Source organism: Vombatus ursinus, unplaced genomic scaffold (genome assembly GCF_900497805.2).
Source record: "Vombatus ursinus unplaced genomic scaffold, bare-nosed wombat genome assembly UNPS02014784.1, whole genome shotgun sequence".
In the NCBI taxonomy this organism is placed as follows: domain Eukaryota; kingdom Metazoa; phylum Chordata; class Mammalia; order Diprotodontia; family Vombatidae; genus Vombatus; species Vombatus ursinus.
This window is the reverse complement of record NW_020954562.1, coordinates 26,967,440-26,984,390: the sequence shown is the minus strand read 5'-3', so window position 1 is coordinate 26,984,390 and position 16,951 is coordinate 26,967,440. Positions and strand designations below refer to the sequence as shown.

Here is a 16,951-nt window from a genome sequence, read left to right as displayed (position 1 = left end):
ATCAGCCAGACAGAAATTAGTAAATTTTGTTGGAGGCAGGAAGAAGGAATTAATGAGTTGTCCAAGGGTATCAAACTAACTTGGCCATGGGAGGTTTCCATTGAATTCTGAGGGTTTAGTGCTAAGGGTAAATGGCATACTAATGACCCTAGAGAGTTAATTCAAACTATCTTATTCCCAGTACACTGGGATAATGCATATAAAGCATATTCTAAACTTTGAATTACTATGTAAATATCAGCTAATATTATTTGTGGTAGGATTGCTTTTAAAATATTAAAGGTTAATAGTGAAACGCAGCCTTGTACAATAGAGGGGAAAACCAACAGTGGACTTGAAGTCAGATGGGTTTTGAAATTCCAGTTACAACTACTTCCTCATTGCTTGACTTCTGGCAAGCCATGGGACCTCTCTAGACCCCATTTTCCTCATCTGTAAAATGGGGAGGAGAATCATATTTGTACTGTATTACCTCACCAGGCTAATGTGATAATCAAAGGGATGAATATATAGATATGTAAAGCTACTGGAGAGCTATCAGTCCAAGTAATTTCTTGTGCCTCTCTTTCTCCTTCTGCTGACCCAGCACAAATAGTTAACAACTAGATGATGCCTGGTAATTCAGCAAAGTGCGCCCAGGCGGGCATCATAGGCTTCCAACCTTTAAGAGATCTTATCAGATTCAGTGACTCTATGAAGAGTCCACTCTCATAATAATCCCTGAGGCATTTGGTAAATGAATAAACTATCAGATAACTTGGATCTTCTAGATTCTGATCAGTGCAGAAGAGACTGTGCTATACAGATCTTTTTGTTCCTGGGCCTCCCCTAGGAGGTTTCAAATGTAAATTGAAGAGTCCTTCCCAAGTTTACAGTAAATAGAAGAGAAACTTGTGGAATCCTCTTCCTCCAGGCAAAGACAAAGGCAACTGTAGCTTTTCAGCTGCTGTAGTTCCTCAAACAAGTTTTACTTTTGCACGCAGACCACTCTTAACTTCCTGTGTTCTGTGAGCTGGGGAGCTAGCACCATGACCGGCAGCAACATTTGTTGCAACTTTTTAAATATGTGGGAAAAAAATAAGATTTCGAGCATGTATTACATTAACCAAGATTCCAAATTATCTAATTTCTTTCAACAGGCAAGTAGCCCAACAACAGGAACAGCTCCCAGAAGCCAGTCACGGCTGTCCGTCTGCCCATCCACTCAGGACATCTGTAGGTATGTACTAAACAGGAGATCCTTCTCCACCCCCGCTTTTTTTAGAATTATTAGTCTGTGTTCTCACTGTGCATTCTGACACATGTATGCTCCTTGCTTCTGCCTAACATTAATCATCAACGGTTAACATTGACATAAGAAGAAGAAAAAATAACTGGTCATTTGTTTATTTCCTTTTCTTTCCAGTTGATCTTTGTTTACAAACTCTAAGTTCATGCTGCCATTTTCATCTTTCTTTCTCTCTCTCTTTTTCCCACTGCTCTTTTCCATTTCCCATTTCCCACCCTGTCCTTTGCCTGTTGCATTGTTTAGATCTTCCACCTTGCATGATTTGTCAGAAGATACGTTTGAGCATTCCACCCCTGTCATGGTGCTGACTCCTACTTGTAGGGAGTCTAGTAAGAAACAGTTGAAACAGAGGTTTAGGCGGAGGAAGAGAGAGGCTTCTGAAAGATATGAGCATGCAGAAAAGCAGAGAAAGGGGAAGAAAAGTAAGTTTCACCTCCCCATCTCAAGTTCTCGATGGAGTGAATTCCACAAAGAGATGTCTGATTCATCTTCTACAGATGAAAGTCAGTGGGTTCAGGCTCGGCAGAGGGCCCAAGAAAGAAGTAAGCTTTCCCGAAAAGGAAGAAGAAGTAATGACAGGACATGCAGAAACCTGGATGGGTCCCCAACTTCTAACACCATTGAGGTTGTCCATCTAGGGACCAGAGAGAAACAGGAGTGGACAGAATATGAGAGCTGCTCTTTAAACCACCGTAGGGGAAAGGCCAAGAGATACAAAGAATACAGCCTTTCATCAACTCTTACATCTCCTGAGGAAAAGAGTTTCACAAAAGACCTTGGTGGAAATGGAAGCCAAAACAACTTTGGAGACCCACAATCTTTGGCTTATCTCAGGCAAAATGAAGCTCCTAAAGAAATTTTTTCAGAGAGAAATCCAGGCACAGAGACAATGCCAGCAATTTCGTGCCTGGAAGAACCAGTGACTACAAAGACCTGTGTAACTAATACTGCTCAGGAGCTTCCTGCCCCATATGATGACAGGTGTGATGATGATTCAGAAGTGTGCAGGTCAGTTGCTAATTAGAGAGACCCCATGTCCCCTTAACATGTAGCTTCTTCTTAAGGGGTTTTGTGTGTGCCCCCCTCCACCACCATGCCGTTGGTGAATGACTGCTCAGACACTAATTAAGGGCTTAACAGGACCAGAAAAGGTGAGTGTGGGAGGCAGAAATCAAGATGTCAGTAGACTTGACACCCAGTCCCTTTAACGTTGACACAGAACAGAACTAGATGTCTGCTTCCTCCTCCACTTATTTGGAATTCTAAGTCATTTTGACAAAGAGCCTCATAAACCACTTCTGCTTAGGCAAATATTCTAGTTCAAGTAAGAAGGAATGTGAGGATCCCATGTTCTCTCAAGGACCAGCTAAAATTGGATAGTGCTTTTCACCTCAAACTCATCCATGTGAATTTGGCTGAACTCAGGAATGATGATTAAACCGGCCCCAATGCCACTAGGGACCATATTCGGGACCTAGAGGCTTGAGGTTCTGTTCTTCAAGGGCAGGCTTTTTGTTGTATTTTGTTTATAATGAGAAATGTCACTTCTGCAGTTAGGGCTAATTTGTTGTATAATTGTCAGGCTCAGCTGGGAGATGTCAGATGGAAAATATGGAGACATGGATCACAACAGGTTGTTGGGGCAGCTGGGAGAAATGGTCAAGGGAGCTTGCAATTGGGATGTCACTACAGCAACTTTATATATGCCTAGAAAAGTTAGGTATTGTGCTTTATACCAAGCCATATACATTTCTAAAATAATGCCATTGAACAAATTCATTTCAAAAAGGATTCCAGTACTATTGTACCTGTACCTATGGCTATATGAGTGAATTTAAGCATTAAGTGTTGTGGAGTCCATATAGAACACATAGAGTTGTTTGGATTTGAGTTGTCCCGGTTTGGGGGCCAGAAGAAAGATGGAGGACTTTATAAATCTGCAGTGTGTTGTACTTGGAAGGCACGTTAGCTGGAAGCCCAATAGATGTTCTCACCTCCATTAAGAGCAGAATGAAGAGAGAGAGAGAGAGAGAGAGAGAGAGAGAGAGAGAGAGAGAGAGAATCCTGGATTTAGAGTTGGAGGATCTTGGTCATAGTCAAAGAGGTGCCACTGAGCTAGCAAACTGGAAGTCTCTAGTCTAACACATTCCAGACACAGATGATTCCAGTTCTGCATAATTTGAGAAAAGGTACAAGGCAGAAGGATGGGGCATGGTTAGGAACTTAAAATTTTGTCAGAGAAAGATTTGACCCCCTCCCCCATCTCCTCCTCCCTCAAATAAAGGCTTTTTCAAACTCCAATAGTGGACCTCCATTGAGAATGTGACACATATGTGACATATACAAAGTCCCTTCCAGACTACCTGAGAATATCCATTTCCCTGGAAATTATCACTTTCAAGCTACCTATTTTCTTTCTCTGTGTGCTCATCTCACTCCTAGGTTCTGGTGAGTAAGAAAACCAGCAAGAGAATTCTTATACTTTTAGTTGGATGTCTATCTCCTTTATTCACTTAGACAAGGAGGTTTAATGGGGAAAAAGAGGAAGAGGATGTATATTCATGACATTTTAATATCTACTGTACTTAAGGAGTTATTATCTCTTAACTTCAAAGGATTGTTCAACACTGCTTCCAGTCTTATGATTTTTTTATAATAATAGCTAGCATTTATATATCTCATTAAAGTTTGCAAAGTATATTACAAATATTATTTGATCCTCACAACAAAGTGGTAGGTGTTATAATTATGCCCATTTTATAGATAATAAAACTGAGACAGACAAATTAAATGCAGAGTCACCCAGCTAGGAAGTACTTGAGACTGGATTCATTTAATTCAAATTTTCCCAGTCCCAGTGCTCTAACCAATGTGCCACCTAGAATTGAAATAGCCAAGTGGTGTGTATTATACGTATACTTCATCACTGCAATGGGTCCATGATTGCCTTCCATCAATGTAGATGCCATCAATCCATGCTATCTCATCTTATGTTATCCTTCCCCATTGCTTTCCATAAATCCTTAATAGAGAATCCAGGTGACATTGTGGAAGACATCCTCTTGTTCCTTTCGTGTTATATCAAAGCCTTAACTAGCTAACACTGTTCTTGAGGCAAATTCAGTTGAAAGAGGGGTTCCAGCATTCCCTAGCTGGATGCAGTTTTGGAGGGTAGGAAGAAAGCAGCAGTGCAGAGGATATCCCTATCCCGGAATGGTCAAGCTCCCATCTCAGGAAGATTGCAAGATGATATGTGAAGACCCTTGTCAGGAACCAATGTTAAATCACTCTTTGCCCCATGCCAACTCTGAGGTGTGTGCTATAATATACAAGCTGTCATTAAAGAAGAGACTCTTGCAATTGTGGAGTCACAGAAACAATTTTTCCTAATAGAGATTTTGTTCTGAGGGACATTTTTAAAAAAAGACTTTTACCTAGACTTTTGTTGACAAGAGATTCAATAATATGTAAGATCAATTAATGCATCAACAAGCATTTATTAAGCTCTTATTTATGTTTTAGGCACTATACTAAGTGCTGGAAAACAAAGAAAGGCAGGAATAGTACCTGCCCTCAAGGAGCTTTTATTTTAATGGAAAGGCCAACATGCAAATAAGTAGGTAATCAAAACTATAATCAGAGTACTTGGGAGGTAATCTCAATGAGAAAGATCACTTTATTTTCCAATAACAATTATCATTAACATTTATTGAGTGACTACTGTATGCAGGAGACTACCCCTAGGTTCTGGTAATACAAAGAGACCATAAAGGAATTTAGCCTGCCAAATGATGTTAGGTGGCATATGTTTACTATTGAATGAGAGGTTTAAAACATAAATATTACAGGGGTCAAGAGGAGGACTAGGTTTTGTTAGTCAGTCTTTTTCAGTTATGTCCAATTCTTCATGACCTCATTTGGGGTTTTCTTGGCAGCAATAACTAGAATGGTTTGCCATTTCCTTCTCCAGCTCATTTTACAGATGAGGAACTAAGGCAAACAGGATTAAGTGACTTGCCCAGGATCACACAGCCAGTAAGTGTCCGAGGCCAGATTTGAACTCAGGAAGATGAGTCTTTCTCACTCCAGGCCTGGCATTCTAATCACTGTGCCATCTAGCTGCTGAAGGACTGCTAAGGAAATTCTCACAGAGAAGGTGAAACATTTACTGAGAAAGTCAGGATTTATATAAATGAAGAGTATATAAATGGGCATGAACAAATTACTAAAGCTGATAAACCAGGAAACGTGAGAAACAAGTTTGACTGTCTGACCTAAAGAATTCTTGGAGAGAACAAGAGAGAAATAAAGTAGGTTGGAAGCAGATTGTCAAGGGCTGGAATGTGAGGCTAAGGACTTGGCACTTTGAAATTTGTACTTTATCCTGTAGACAGTAGTGAGCTTTTTGAAGATTTCTGAGCTGTAGGGTAATATTTGCCAAGTGTTATTACAGAAAGATTAATTTGGAAATATAATAAGTAGACTAGATTGGGAAAGGGGGAGGGCATGGCAATGAGGAAAAATTGGAGGTAGGGAGTCCATGAAAAGATAGTTAAATTTAGAGTCAGAGTGTCTAGGTTTGAATCTCCACTCTCCTACTTACTACCTGGGTAAGCTTGAGCAAATAATTTCTCTGAAACTCAGATTCTCCCTCTCAAAAGTGAGGAAGTTAGACAAGATGACCTCTAGGTCATTTCTCTTCCAAATTTATAATCCTATAATTCTTTGTCACAGTCAAGGTATAAGGTGAAAAGGACTCAAACTTGGGGTAGTAGCACTGGGAATGGTAAAGAAGGAATAGATAGATGTAGTAGTCATAAGGGAGGGAGATCTGACAGGACTCAAGGACAGACTGGATGGGACTGGCATTCTTTCAGGTCATAGGTCATGCTTTGCTCATCTTTGGGTTTCACTCAGGACCTGGCACACTGTCTTAAAATAAGAGATAGCCCAAATATTTTAGGAATGAAAGAAAATGGATAAAGATAAAACTAAGGTCAAGGAGATTAGGAAAATGATAATATCATTGACAGAAATGGAGAAGTTGAAGAGAGAGCTAATTGGAGGGGGTGGAGGAAAAAAGGGGAAGATACAGAGCTCCTTTTAAGTGTGCTGAGGTACCTAGATATAAATGAAAATAATAGGTAAGTGTGGTAGTGGAGATTGTTCAGTCATTTCAGTAGTATTGGTCTCTCCATGGCCCTATTTTGGTTTTTCTTGGCAAAGATACTGGAGTGGGTTTGCCATTTCTTTCTCCAGCTCATTTTACAGATGGGGAAAGTAAGGCAAACAGTGACTTCTTCAGGGTCATACAGCTAGTAAGAGGCTGAGGCTGAATCTGAACTCAAGAGAATCTTCCTGATTCCAGGTCCATCAGTCCATCCGTTGTGCCACCTAGCTGCCCCAGTAATAGGTAATACTAGCTAACATTCATATAGTGTTAACTATGTGCCAGGCAACATACTAAGTGCTTTGCAATTATCCCATTTGATCCTCACAACATCCCTAGGAGATAGGTGCTATTATTATCCCCATTTTACAGATGAAGAAACTGATGTTAATTGGAGAAACTGAACCAAACAGAGGTTACATGACTAGACCAGAATCACATAGCTAGTCAGGGTCTGAGGCCAGATTGGAACTCAAGTTTTTCTGACTCCAGAATCAGTTCTCTATCCATTGGGCCACCTAGGTGCCCCAGGTTGCTGAAGATACAATACTGATGGCATTCTGAAGCTTAGTAGCTAGGTCACAAGTTGAGATAATAGATTAGAGAGCTGTCAGGAGGAAATGATGCCTCAAAAATTAGGGGTGTCGCGATCTAGGGATGCTAGGAACCCCGAAATACAGGGCAGATCTGTTCAAAAGAATTTGACCACTCAAGCCTTCTTTCGTTCTAAGTAGCAAGTTTATTAAGACACCATTGGGGAGGCAAGATTCCTAGTGAGCCTGCGTGTTGTGATGCCAGTACGAGTGGACCAGATTCTTAAGGAATCTGCACCAGTGATCTGAGCTACTGAAATGTGTGGGAAAATTCAAGGACTGCGTTGCTTTTAAAGACATGGTGTTTTCCTTTCAGGGGTTCAGATCCCATCCCCATCAGTAGGGAATAGATAAAAATCACCCACTATAAAAGTAAAAAGAGGGATAAGGAGAAAGTTTTGCGTTCTGAACACATAGGTAGAGGGAACCAGAGTAAACAGAAAAGCCAGAAACAGAAAGAAGACAGAAAAGGCCAACTTCAAATCAGTCCCAGTAAAAATGGTAGAGTCTTAAGAATTAAACTATAAAAGTATGAACACAAAGCACCCAACTGGAAGAAATGGGGGAACTGTCTAAACAGACTGAAAGGAAAGCATAATGTATGAAATACATTAGATTTTTTAAAAGATGTATAAAACTGAGAAGCAATGGCAGGTACATAAGATGAATGCAAAAAGAAAGGCTCATCCTTTTCCCTAAAAAACAGGAATTCTAGTAAAACTAGGGAGACTAGGAGGGATGAGGCTGGTGATGAAGGACAAAGACACAAAGGGGGGTGAGGGGTAGTAGGCAGCTAGGTGATGTAATGCAAAGATTATGTTGAGTCCAGAAATCCTGAGCTTAAATCTTGCTTTATACATTTAATAACTGTGTGATCATGGGGAAATCACTTAATCCCTTACCCTCAGTTTCCTATCTGTAATATGGGAATAATAATAGCATCTACCTCCTGAGGTTGTTTTAAAGCACTGATCTTAAAGCTTTACATAAAGGTTAGCTATTATGATGATTATTTTATCTCTCTTAGGGGAGGGAGAAAGATTAAAGACAGGAGGGATTAAAAAAAAAGAAAGAAACTGCTGCAGTCTGTGAATGAGCTAACAAAATAGGACTGCCAGGGAAGCCCAAACTTCTTTAGTCTTATTTAGTTTCTGTTACTCTAACCAAGAGAATGGTCTTTAGTCTGTGAATGAGAGATAAAAGATGTTTAACAAGGAGTTGAAACGCAGGATTATTGAGGAATATGAAAGAATATCTCAATGCCAGTATTTTGTTTTTTCTGGTTCAATTTATTTCCCTTGACATCAATTCATACGTCTTCTCATAAAAGAATATCTCAATGACCTCAGTCAGTACCAGTCTCCAAGACTGGAAGACCTGCCTTCTAGAGTAAACTGGTGCATACAACTATTAAGTCACTAGATCTTTAAAAAATTGTGGATAATGCAAAAGGAACTATAGAACTGAAGGGAGGAAAGGTTAGAGTATTCGTCATCCAGGCTTATGAGTTTGATTTCTGATTCCTGGCAAAATTATGTAACATTTTGATAAAATCATTGGCTTAACAAGCATTCGGAAAGGAAAGTTTGGGGATTACTGAGAGCCAGCAAGGCTTCATTAAAAACAATTCATGCCAGAACCACCTCCTTTCCTTTTCTGACTGGGTTACTAGATTTGTAGGTCAGAGGAATGTGATAGACATAGTGTACTTAGATTGTTGCCAAGCGTTTGGCAAAGTCTCTCATACTGTGATTGTGGACAAGTTGTGAATGTGTGGGCTAGATGATAATGTTTGGATGGATTTAAAACTGGTTGAATGACTTGAGTACAAAAGTATTTATTCATGCCTGGATGACAGTCTGGAAGCATCTGTCCTTTTGTAGTTGTTCAGTCCTTTCAGTCGTGTCTGACTCTTCATGACCCCATTTGGGGTTTTCTTGGCAGAGATACTGGAGTGGTTTGCCATTTCCTTCTCCAGCTCATTTTGCAGATGAGGAACTGAGGCAAACAGGGTCAAGTGACTTGTTCAGGGTCATACAGCTAGTAAGAGTCTGAGGCTGAATTTGAACTCAGGAAGAGAATCTTCCTGATTCCAAGCCTAGTGCTCTATCCACTTGGTCCTGTGCTATTCAAAAATAACATGTTAACTATTTCCCCCATCTGCAAATTTTATAAAAGTTCTATCTTTGCTTTTATCCAAGTCATAAAGGTAGAGATGTCATGCTCGTGACATTTGCATGAGGAAAAAGGTGAAGTAATTAACATGTTGTAAGATGGAGCCAGGATCAAAATGAGACTCAACAGGCTAGGATAATGGTTCAAATCTAATAAATAGAATTTAATAGGAATAAATTTACAGTCTGACATTTGGGTTGAGAAATCAACTTATTGTTCTGGAGGGCAAAGATCATAAATTTAGATATAGAAGGAAGCTCAGTGGCCGTCTAATTCAAACCCCTGATTTCTCAGAGGAGAAAACAGACCCAGGAAGAGTAATTGACTTGCTCAAAGTGACATAGTTACTAAGCATCAAAGGACAGATTTAAACCCAAGTCCTTGACTACAGAGCCAGGTTCATAAGTGGCATGGTTAGACATGTGAAAAAAAAAAATTGGTGTTTTAGTGGACTTCAAACTCAATATGAATCGGTAATTATAATAGCCAAAAACAGGAATGTTATCCTAGATGGATTTAACAAAAGCATGGTATTTAGGAAAAAGGAAGATTGTAGTGCCAGAGTTTGACATAATGATGCCCCCCAATGATCAACAATTCTCAGTGTTGGGAGATTGAACTCATTTTTAAAAAATTATTTCTTCTATTTTTCATCATTTTCATTTATAATATATCTCTCACTCCCTTCTCAGTCATTCCTTGTAACAAAAAAAAACCACAATTCAGCAAAATTAACCAGTGTATCAAATTATATGGTATTATATTTGTTGTTCCATACCCTTAGTCTACAAAGAAGGAAGCTTTATTTTCTCCTGTTTTTTGCAAGGCCGAGCTTGATTATTGTAATTATGCAGCGTTCATGGCACAATTTTGTTGTTATTGTTCTTTCCTTTTATATTGTTTTGGTCAGTATTTTGTTTTTCCTGTTTCAATTTATTTCCCTTGACATCAATTCATATAAATCTTCCCATGTTTATCTTTATTCTTCATATTTGTCATTTCTTAAGCCACAGTAATTGTCCATTTACTTCTGTCTATTACAGTTTGTTTGTTCAGCCTTTCCCTATTTGATTGACATCTATGTTGTTTCTGGTTCTTTGCAACTACACAAAGCTGAGATCCATTTTGAGGGATCGGATGAACAGCTTTGAGACCAAATTTCCCAAATATATATTTCATCATTGCTCAAATCTCCCCTGAATGTACTGTGTACATGACTCCTAAGCACCACAAGAATAATATGTACTTCTAGTGGCAAAGCTGCCAAGTTCATTAAAAACAAACAAACAAACAAAAAATAGCAAGAAGGACAGTAGGGGAAAATCTCATACAACCTAACTGAGTTACTACAAGCTTCTTACAACAAGCTGTCCACTTCTCTACTCTTTTAGACACTCAGAATTTCTTGCGAGGGATGAGCCAATCTGACTAGTATGCACCAACATCTAAGACAAACACTCCCTTGAGCTGGGTGGAGTCCTAATGATTATTTGTGCTACATTTTTCATTCTCTCTCATCTCTGATGGTATAGTGTCAACCAAATTCTTCCATCCCTACTACTTGCTAATGGATAGCCTTATTGGTCAGACCACATCTAAAATATTTTGTTTAGTTCTGGGTGCCTTGTTTTGAACCTAAAGTGTAAGACATTGACAATTCTGGTTGTCTTTCTTTGGAAGTTTTCCAGTTTGTCAAAGCATGCATAGGAGAGCAACCATAATGAGAAAGGCCATGAGTCCAGATTGTATAAGGATCATTTGAAGGGATTAAAATGTTTAGACTGGAGGAGAGAAGACTTGGGAAGGACTTGTCTGCCAGTAACTGAGGGTAGCTAGGTGGCACAGATAGAGTGCCAAGCCTGGAATCAGGAAGACTCATCTTCCTGAGTTCAAATCCAATCTCAGAGACTTACTAGCTGTGTGTCTTTCAGCAGATCACGTAACCCTCTTTCCCTCAGTTCCTCATTTGTAAAATGAGCTGAAGGAGGAAATGGCAAACCATTGCAGTAGCTCTTCCAAGAAAACCCCGATTAGGGTCATGAAGGTTGGGACCCGACTGAACAACAACTTGAGGACTTGTCATGCATCTTGGAATCTAAGAACAGACTATCAGACAGCAGGCAAAAGCCAGGGTTCACTTCACTTCCTAACAAATTGGCCTAGAAAAAAAGGAGGATGTGGCTGCCCTGGAGTGCTGCTGGTGGTCTCTAATCAGAGAGTAGATTACTTGTGTCATAGACACCACAGAGAGGATCCCTAGATGTCCTCCATAATCCCTTCCTATGGTGAGCTTCTGCAGTTGTGTGAATCTGTTTGAACGGTGGGCTCTTCCCCAACCCTCATGCCAAAAGACAGACTCTCCTATAATATCCCCCAAAATACCCCTTCTTTGCTCTTCTTCAGCATCCCTTCCGGTCATAGCTTCTCCCACACTGGAGGGCTGTAAGCAAAGGAGGGATGGCCATTTATCAGGGATTTCATTGATGGGATTTCTGTTCAACTTTGGGCTTTACTGAATAGCCTCTCAGGACTATTACAATTCTGAGATTCTGTGAATTAACGAGTCCAGTGCCCTCATGAATTCTCTCTATTTGGGAAGAAGAAACATATATTGATACCCGTAGGAAAGAAGGAAATACATCAAAAGCCTACTATCAGCCACTGAAGTAATTTTCGTAAAGCACAGGTCTGATCATGGCACTCCCCCTACTCAATAATCTCCAGTGGCTCCCTTTCACCTCGAGAAACAAATTCAAAATGTTCTTTTTGGCAATCAAAGCTCTTCTTAATCTAGCCCCCCTTCTATCTTTCCAGTCTTTTTACACCTTACCCCCTGATAGGTACTCTTCAACCCAGTGACACTGACCTTCTCCCTGTTCCAAGAACAAAACACTCTATCTCTCAGGTCTGGATCATTCTCCCTATCTGTCACCCATGCCTGGACACTCTCCCTTCTCTGTTCTGACTGCTGACCTCCCTGGCTCCTTTAAGTCCCAACTTAAACCTCACTTTCTACAAGAAACCTCTCCCAACCCTCCAGTGCTTTCCTTCTATTGATTATTTCCTATTTATCCTGTATATAGCTTGTTTTGTACATATTTGTTTACATATTGTCTCCCCATTAGCTCCTTGAGGACAGGGACTGTTTTTTGCCTCTTTGTATCCCCAGTGCTTAGCACAGGGCCTGGCACATAGTAGGTGCTCAATAACTGTTTATTGATTAATTGATTGAATGATGTGCCAGGCACTGTGCTGATTGCATTACAAATGTTTTACTTGTTCCTCATAATCTGGGAGATAGATGCCATTATTATTCCCCTTTTATAGTTGAGGAAACTGAGGCAGGTAGAAATTAAGTGGCTTGGCCAGGGTCCTACAACTAGTAAACATCTGAGGCCAGATTTGAACTGAGATCTTCCTGACTCCAAACTGTGCTGCCTAGCTGCTATAGTTATGAACTTTTAGAGCTAGAAAGAAACTTGGTAGTCAGTTCAGTCCCTTCATTTTAGAGATAATTAATCTAGCAAGTTAGTGTCGGCCTTGGGTTTAGAACTCGTCCCTTTTATCTCCTAATTCACTATTTTTTTCACTATGAGATGTACAATAATACTGTTTATTTCCTGGACTATATAGGTTGAGTCAATATGGTTTAAAGTTCAGAATAAAGCTAGTGCCATTGAAATCATAGATTGATATATGTTGACTGGGAACTTATAGTAAGTCCTGTCTGTGACCTCTTTAAAAAAGATTAATTTGGGGGCAGCTAGGTGCTGCAGTGGATAGAGCTCCGGCCTTGGAGTCACGAGAACCTGAGTTCAAATGCAGCCTCAGACACATAACACTTACTTGCTGTGTGACCTTGGGCAAGTCACTTAACCCCAATTGCCCATCAAAAAAGAAAAAAAAAAAGATTTATTTAGAAATCATTGACTTACCTGTAAGATAGACTTTTACCCCTTTGTATTATGTGTTGTGTGTAGCTGATCTTGCGAGCTAGTTTTGCGAACTCTTTTTTTCTTTATTGAGAAATGAATGTGAGAAAACAACTTGTATATGTCGACCAGAATGGTTCCAATTTTGCAAGTGGCAATAAACTTTAAAAAGCTTGTTTGGGAAGAATAACTAAGAAAACAGAAACTTCTTAAAGTCCCCACATTCCAAAATAGCAGATGGCTTTTCTAGACTAAGTAAGACCTTCAAGGAAGTATTTGCATGCATATGACTACTTATTTAATGTTTACATATGATAGCTTGGATCTTTTAGAGAATTCACATATAAGATATAGTTTTTCTATTTTTATCATCAGGACTATTTAACTGGACCTAATGTTACAAAAGCATCTTTCATGTAAATATAACCCAGGTTTCTCTGGGCATGTCCAGCTCTCCTAAAATGGAGATGCTTTGAGGGGCCTTTGGAGCATGTTCACGTTGCTCAACGTGGAGGCTTCTGTCTCCTACCAAGTCAGGGTACAGCCTCCTCTGATTGACTGCTTATTTTTGGGTGCTCCCTGTCTCACTGCACCCTTTTCAGTAGTTTTTATCTGCTGCATCCTGAGGGTGAAGATCTCAGTTCACCCACAATGTGGCTGCTTCGAACTGAACTGGTGAAAAGGGAAAGATTTTCCTTTTCCTTCTCCCTCTTTTTTATCCCTCCTCTGAGAAATGGGCCTGGAGATGTTTGTTTCCCTTTTGTATTACTTGCCCTCCTCAGTTTCAAGTGCCTCAGGAGCTGGGAGTTCAAGTGATAGTGACCTTGGTGCCAGGAATACAGTAGGGACAGTACAGCCCGCCGGTCCCTCGTGGAAGCCTTGAGAAGCCAAGGTTCCTGGGACTCGAGCCAAGGGGGGTTTTATACTCTGAGCTGGGAATATGCTCTATGGAACTGAGCTAAGCTATGAACTTAATCTCTTTGCCATCTTCAGAGACTGAGGTGGTGCAAAGCGGGAGAGGAATTGTGCCTTTCATGTATTCAGGGAGTAAATTTGTATATTGTGATTATACCAGAGAACCTTGGGGAGGGCATGGTAAAATGGTAAAATCTAACTTACTTGGCCTTCCAGGCAGTGTGGGCCAGGGTTATACATAACATATGTGAAGCCCAGGTTACATGTACATACATACATCTTTGTATATTCGTATGTATATGTGCATAGATGATCATATATATCACACATGTTATGCTTAACACAGAGTACCCTGACCCTCCTCACCTGGAAGGCCAGGTAGGTTAGATTTCATCATTTCACACCTTCCCCAACCAGGGTTCTCTGGTACCTTTAAGGGGTGATGGAAGGCACCTAGGTTCTCTGCAAATGGCTTTAGCCCTCACTGATATTGTTCACTCAAATGTGCAGGGTAGTCCCCTGTATCCCAGTTCCATTAGCCATTTAACAGCCAGATTAGATTTTAGACACAAATATTTACTTCAGAAAGCATAATCATAAATGTCCCAGTTCCAAGTCCAAAACTCTTCTCAAACCTGAATCCCAGACACCCTGGTTTCTCAAGGCTTCCATACCTAGCTGACTGGCTATCCTATCCTGCCTGCAATCCTGGCTTCAAGGTCACTATGCTCAAACTCCCAGTCTCCTGAGGATTGCCTCTGGCACCTGAAACTGAGGAGGACAAACAACACAGGAAAGAAACTAACACCCCCAGATTCACTTCCAAGAGCTGGGGTAACAGAGGACAGCAGAAAGAGAGTGACAGAAAAGAGAACTCCAGAATAAGAGCCAGTGACTCAGTCTTGACAGTTTTAAAGATACAGAAAGCCAGTCAGAGGAGGCTATACCCACCCATTTGGTGGGAGATATGAGTCTCCATGTTGGGTAATCTGGACATGGTCTAGAGCATCTTTATCCTAGAGGAACTGGACATGCTCAGAGAAGCCCATAGAGATTACATAAATATATGTTTGTGGGTCTGTAGATATGACCATACATATACCCATATTGTGGAAGTTCCTTTAACAACTTTACAAAAATGAAAACTAGTCAAAATTTTTGTGATCTAGGATTTTCAAATTGAGATAAAGGTCAGAGGAGGTTGACCCTGATGATGAAGTAATGGAGAATTTGGAAACAAAGTCCTATGAGGAATGTTTATATGAAGTGGGGATGTTTAACCCAGAAAACAGTAATCTTGGTTAGGATTGGGAGTGGAAGGAGAATATGATATCTTGTTCATTGTCTTCAAATAGTGGAGGCTCTAGAATGAGAAAGGAGTGGAAATTCTCTGTCACTCTAAAAGTAGAACCAGATCCAGTGAAAGAAGTTCTAGAGAAAGAGAGAAGTTTCAACTCAGTATTGCTAAGAGCTTCCTAAACATTAGAACTATCCAATTCAACCAAGTATTTTTTATATACAAGGGACTGAAAATACAAAGAGCAGAAGGAAAAGCAGTTTCTTCCCCCTCCCCTAGCATGGACCCCTGGGCAATCTGGTAAAACCTATAGATGGATCCCTTCTTAGAATAATGTTCTTAAAAATATAAAATCAAATACTTAAGATTACAAAGGAAGTCAATTATATTGAAATACCATTATCAATTTTTTTAAACATCATGGTTTCCCTAGAAGAACACCTGATATAGGGAGATTAGGAAAGGCTTCTGGTAGGAAGTAGCACCTGAATTGATTTTTGAAAGAAGTCCGGGTTTTACAAGGCAGAGGTGAAGGAGTGTGTTTTGGGTGTGAGATAATTTTACCTTTATTTATATAGAGGTTAAAAAGCTGGAACATCAAGTTTGGGAAATAGAAAGTTGATTAATTTGGTTAGAACATAGAGTATATAAAAGAGAGTAATAGGAAATACTTCTGGAAAGAAACTCTGGAGTCAGACTGTGAAGGATTTTAAATGCCAACCTGAGATATTTTTATTTATCCTAGAAGCAATGGGGAGCCACTAAAGCTTCTTGAGCACCAATGAATTGTAATTCTTGGACCGTGAAATATAAATTCTTAAGCAACAAAGACAAGAGTTTTCCCACAGGATCAAATGAGACAATGTATATAAAGTACTTTACAAGCTGTAAAGTTAGATGTCAGTTACTTATTATTGTTTATTAATATTACATCTAATCTTCCCATCTTATATTTGATGGAGTTCAGATAGAATGGCCTGGGGACTATCTTGTTCTTAATCCTTTATGGTTAACATTCGGCAGGCTATTGCTCAGGTAGAAAAATTGATTGTTCTTTATAGTGAATAAAAGTACTCAGAGGTAAGCTCATTTTCTGTTAAATCACTGAAAATACCTGCAGGACAACTCCAGAAACAGTCAGCATGATGATGGTGGTTGTTGTAGGGGCGGTGGAGGTGGTTGTAAGGAGGAGGAGGAGGATGGTGAAGACAACAATGACAATGACGATGATGATGATGATGCCTTATAGTATCGAGTTCCCTATTGCTGAGTTTTCAAGCAGACACTAAATGACTGCTTGGCAGAAATGTTAAGGGACTTTATTTCCAAATCCAGATATAAAGCAACTCCTCAACTCTAAGGTTCTATGATGATATTGTTTATCAGTAAGTCAACAAACTTTTATTAAGTATCTGCTTTTGATCTTATTTTTCTTATGTTCAGAGAAACAGGCTTTTTTGGCCTTCTTTAGCTAGGCTTGCTTTGGGGATTCAAGAAAATTGCATTCACTGTGTTATAGTTTCCTGAGCTTTCTATTTATTCTGTAGGTGCATACCTAGATGAGACTGGGACTCTTGTCCA

At 39.8% G+C, this 16,951-nt stretch overlaps 1 protein-coding gene across 1 annotated transcript in view; it reads left to right on the top strand.

Annotated features, from left to right (window-relative positions):
• Positions 1-946: 946 nt before the first annotated feature.
• The window catches only part of MARCH1 (membrane associated ring-CH-type finger 1), a 134,523-nt gene continuing 118,518 nt past the window's right edge, over positions 947-16,951 (top strand). The window contains exon 1 of the mRNA XM_027866903.1: positions 947-1,219. Within this exon, the coding sequence (XP_027722704.1) occupies positions 1,029-1,219 (191 nt within the window). The 5' untranslated portion in view covers positions 947-1,028. The remainder of the gene's footprint in view (positions 1,220-16,951) is intronic.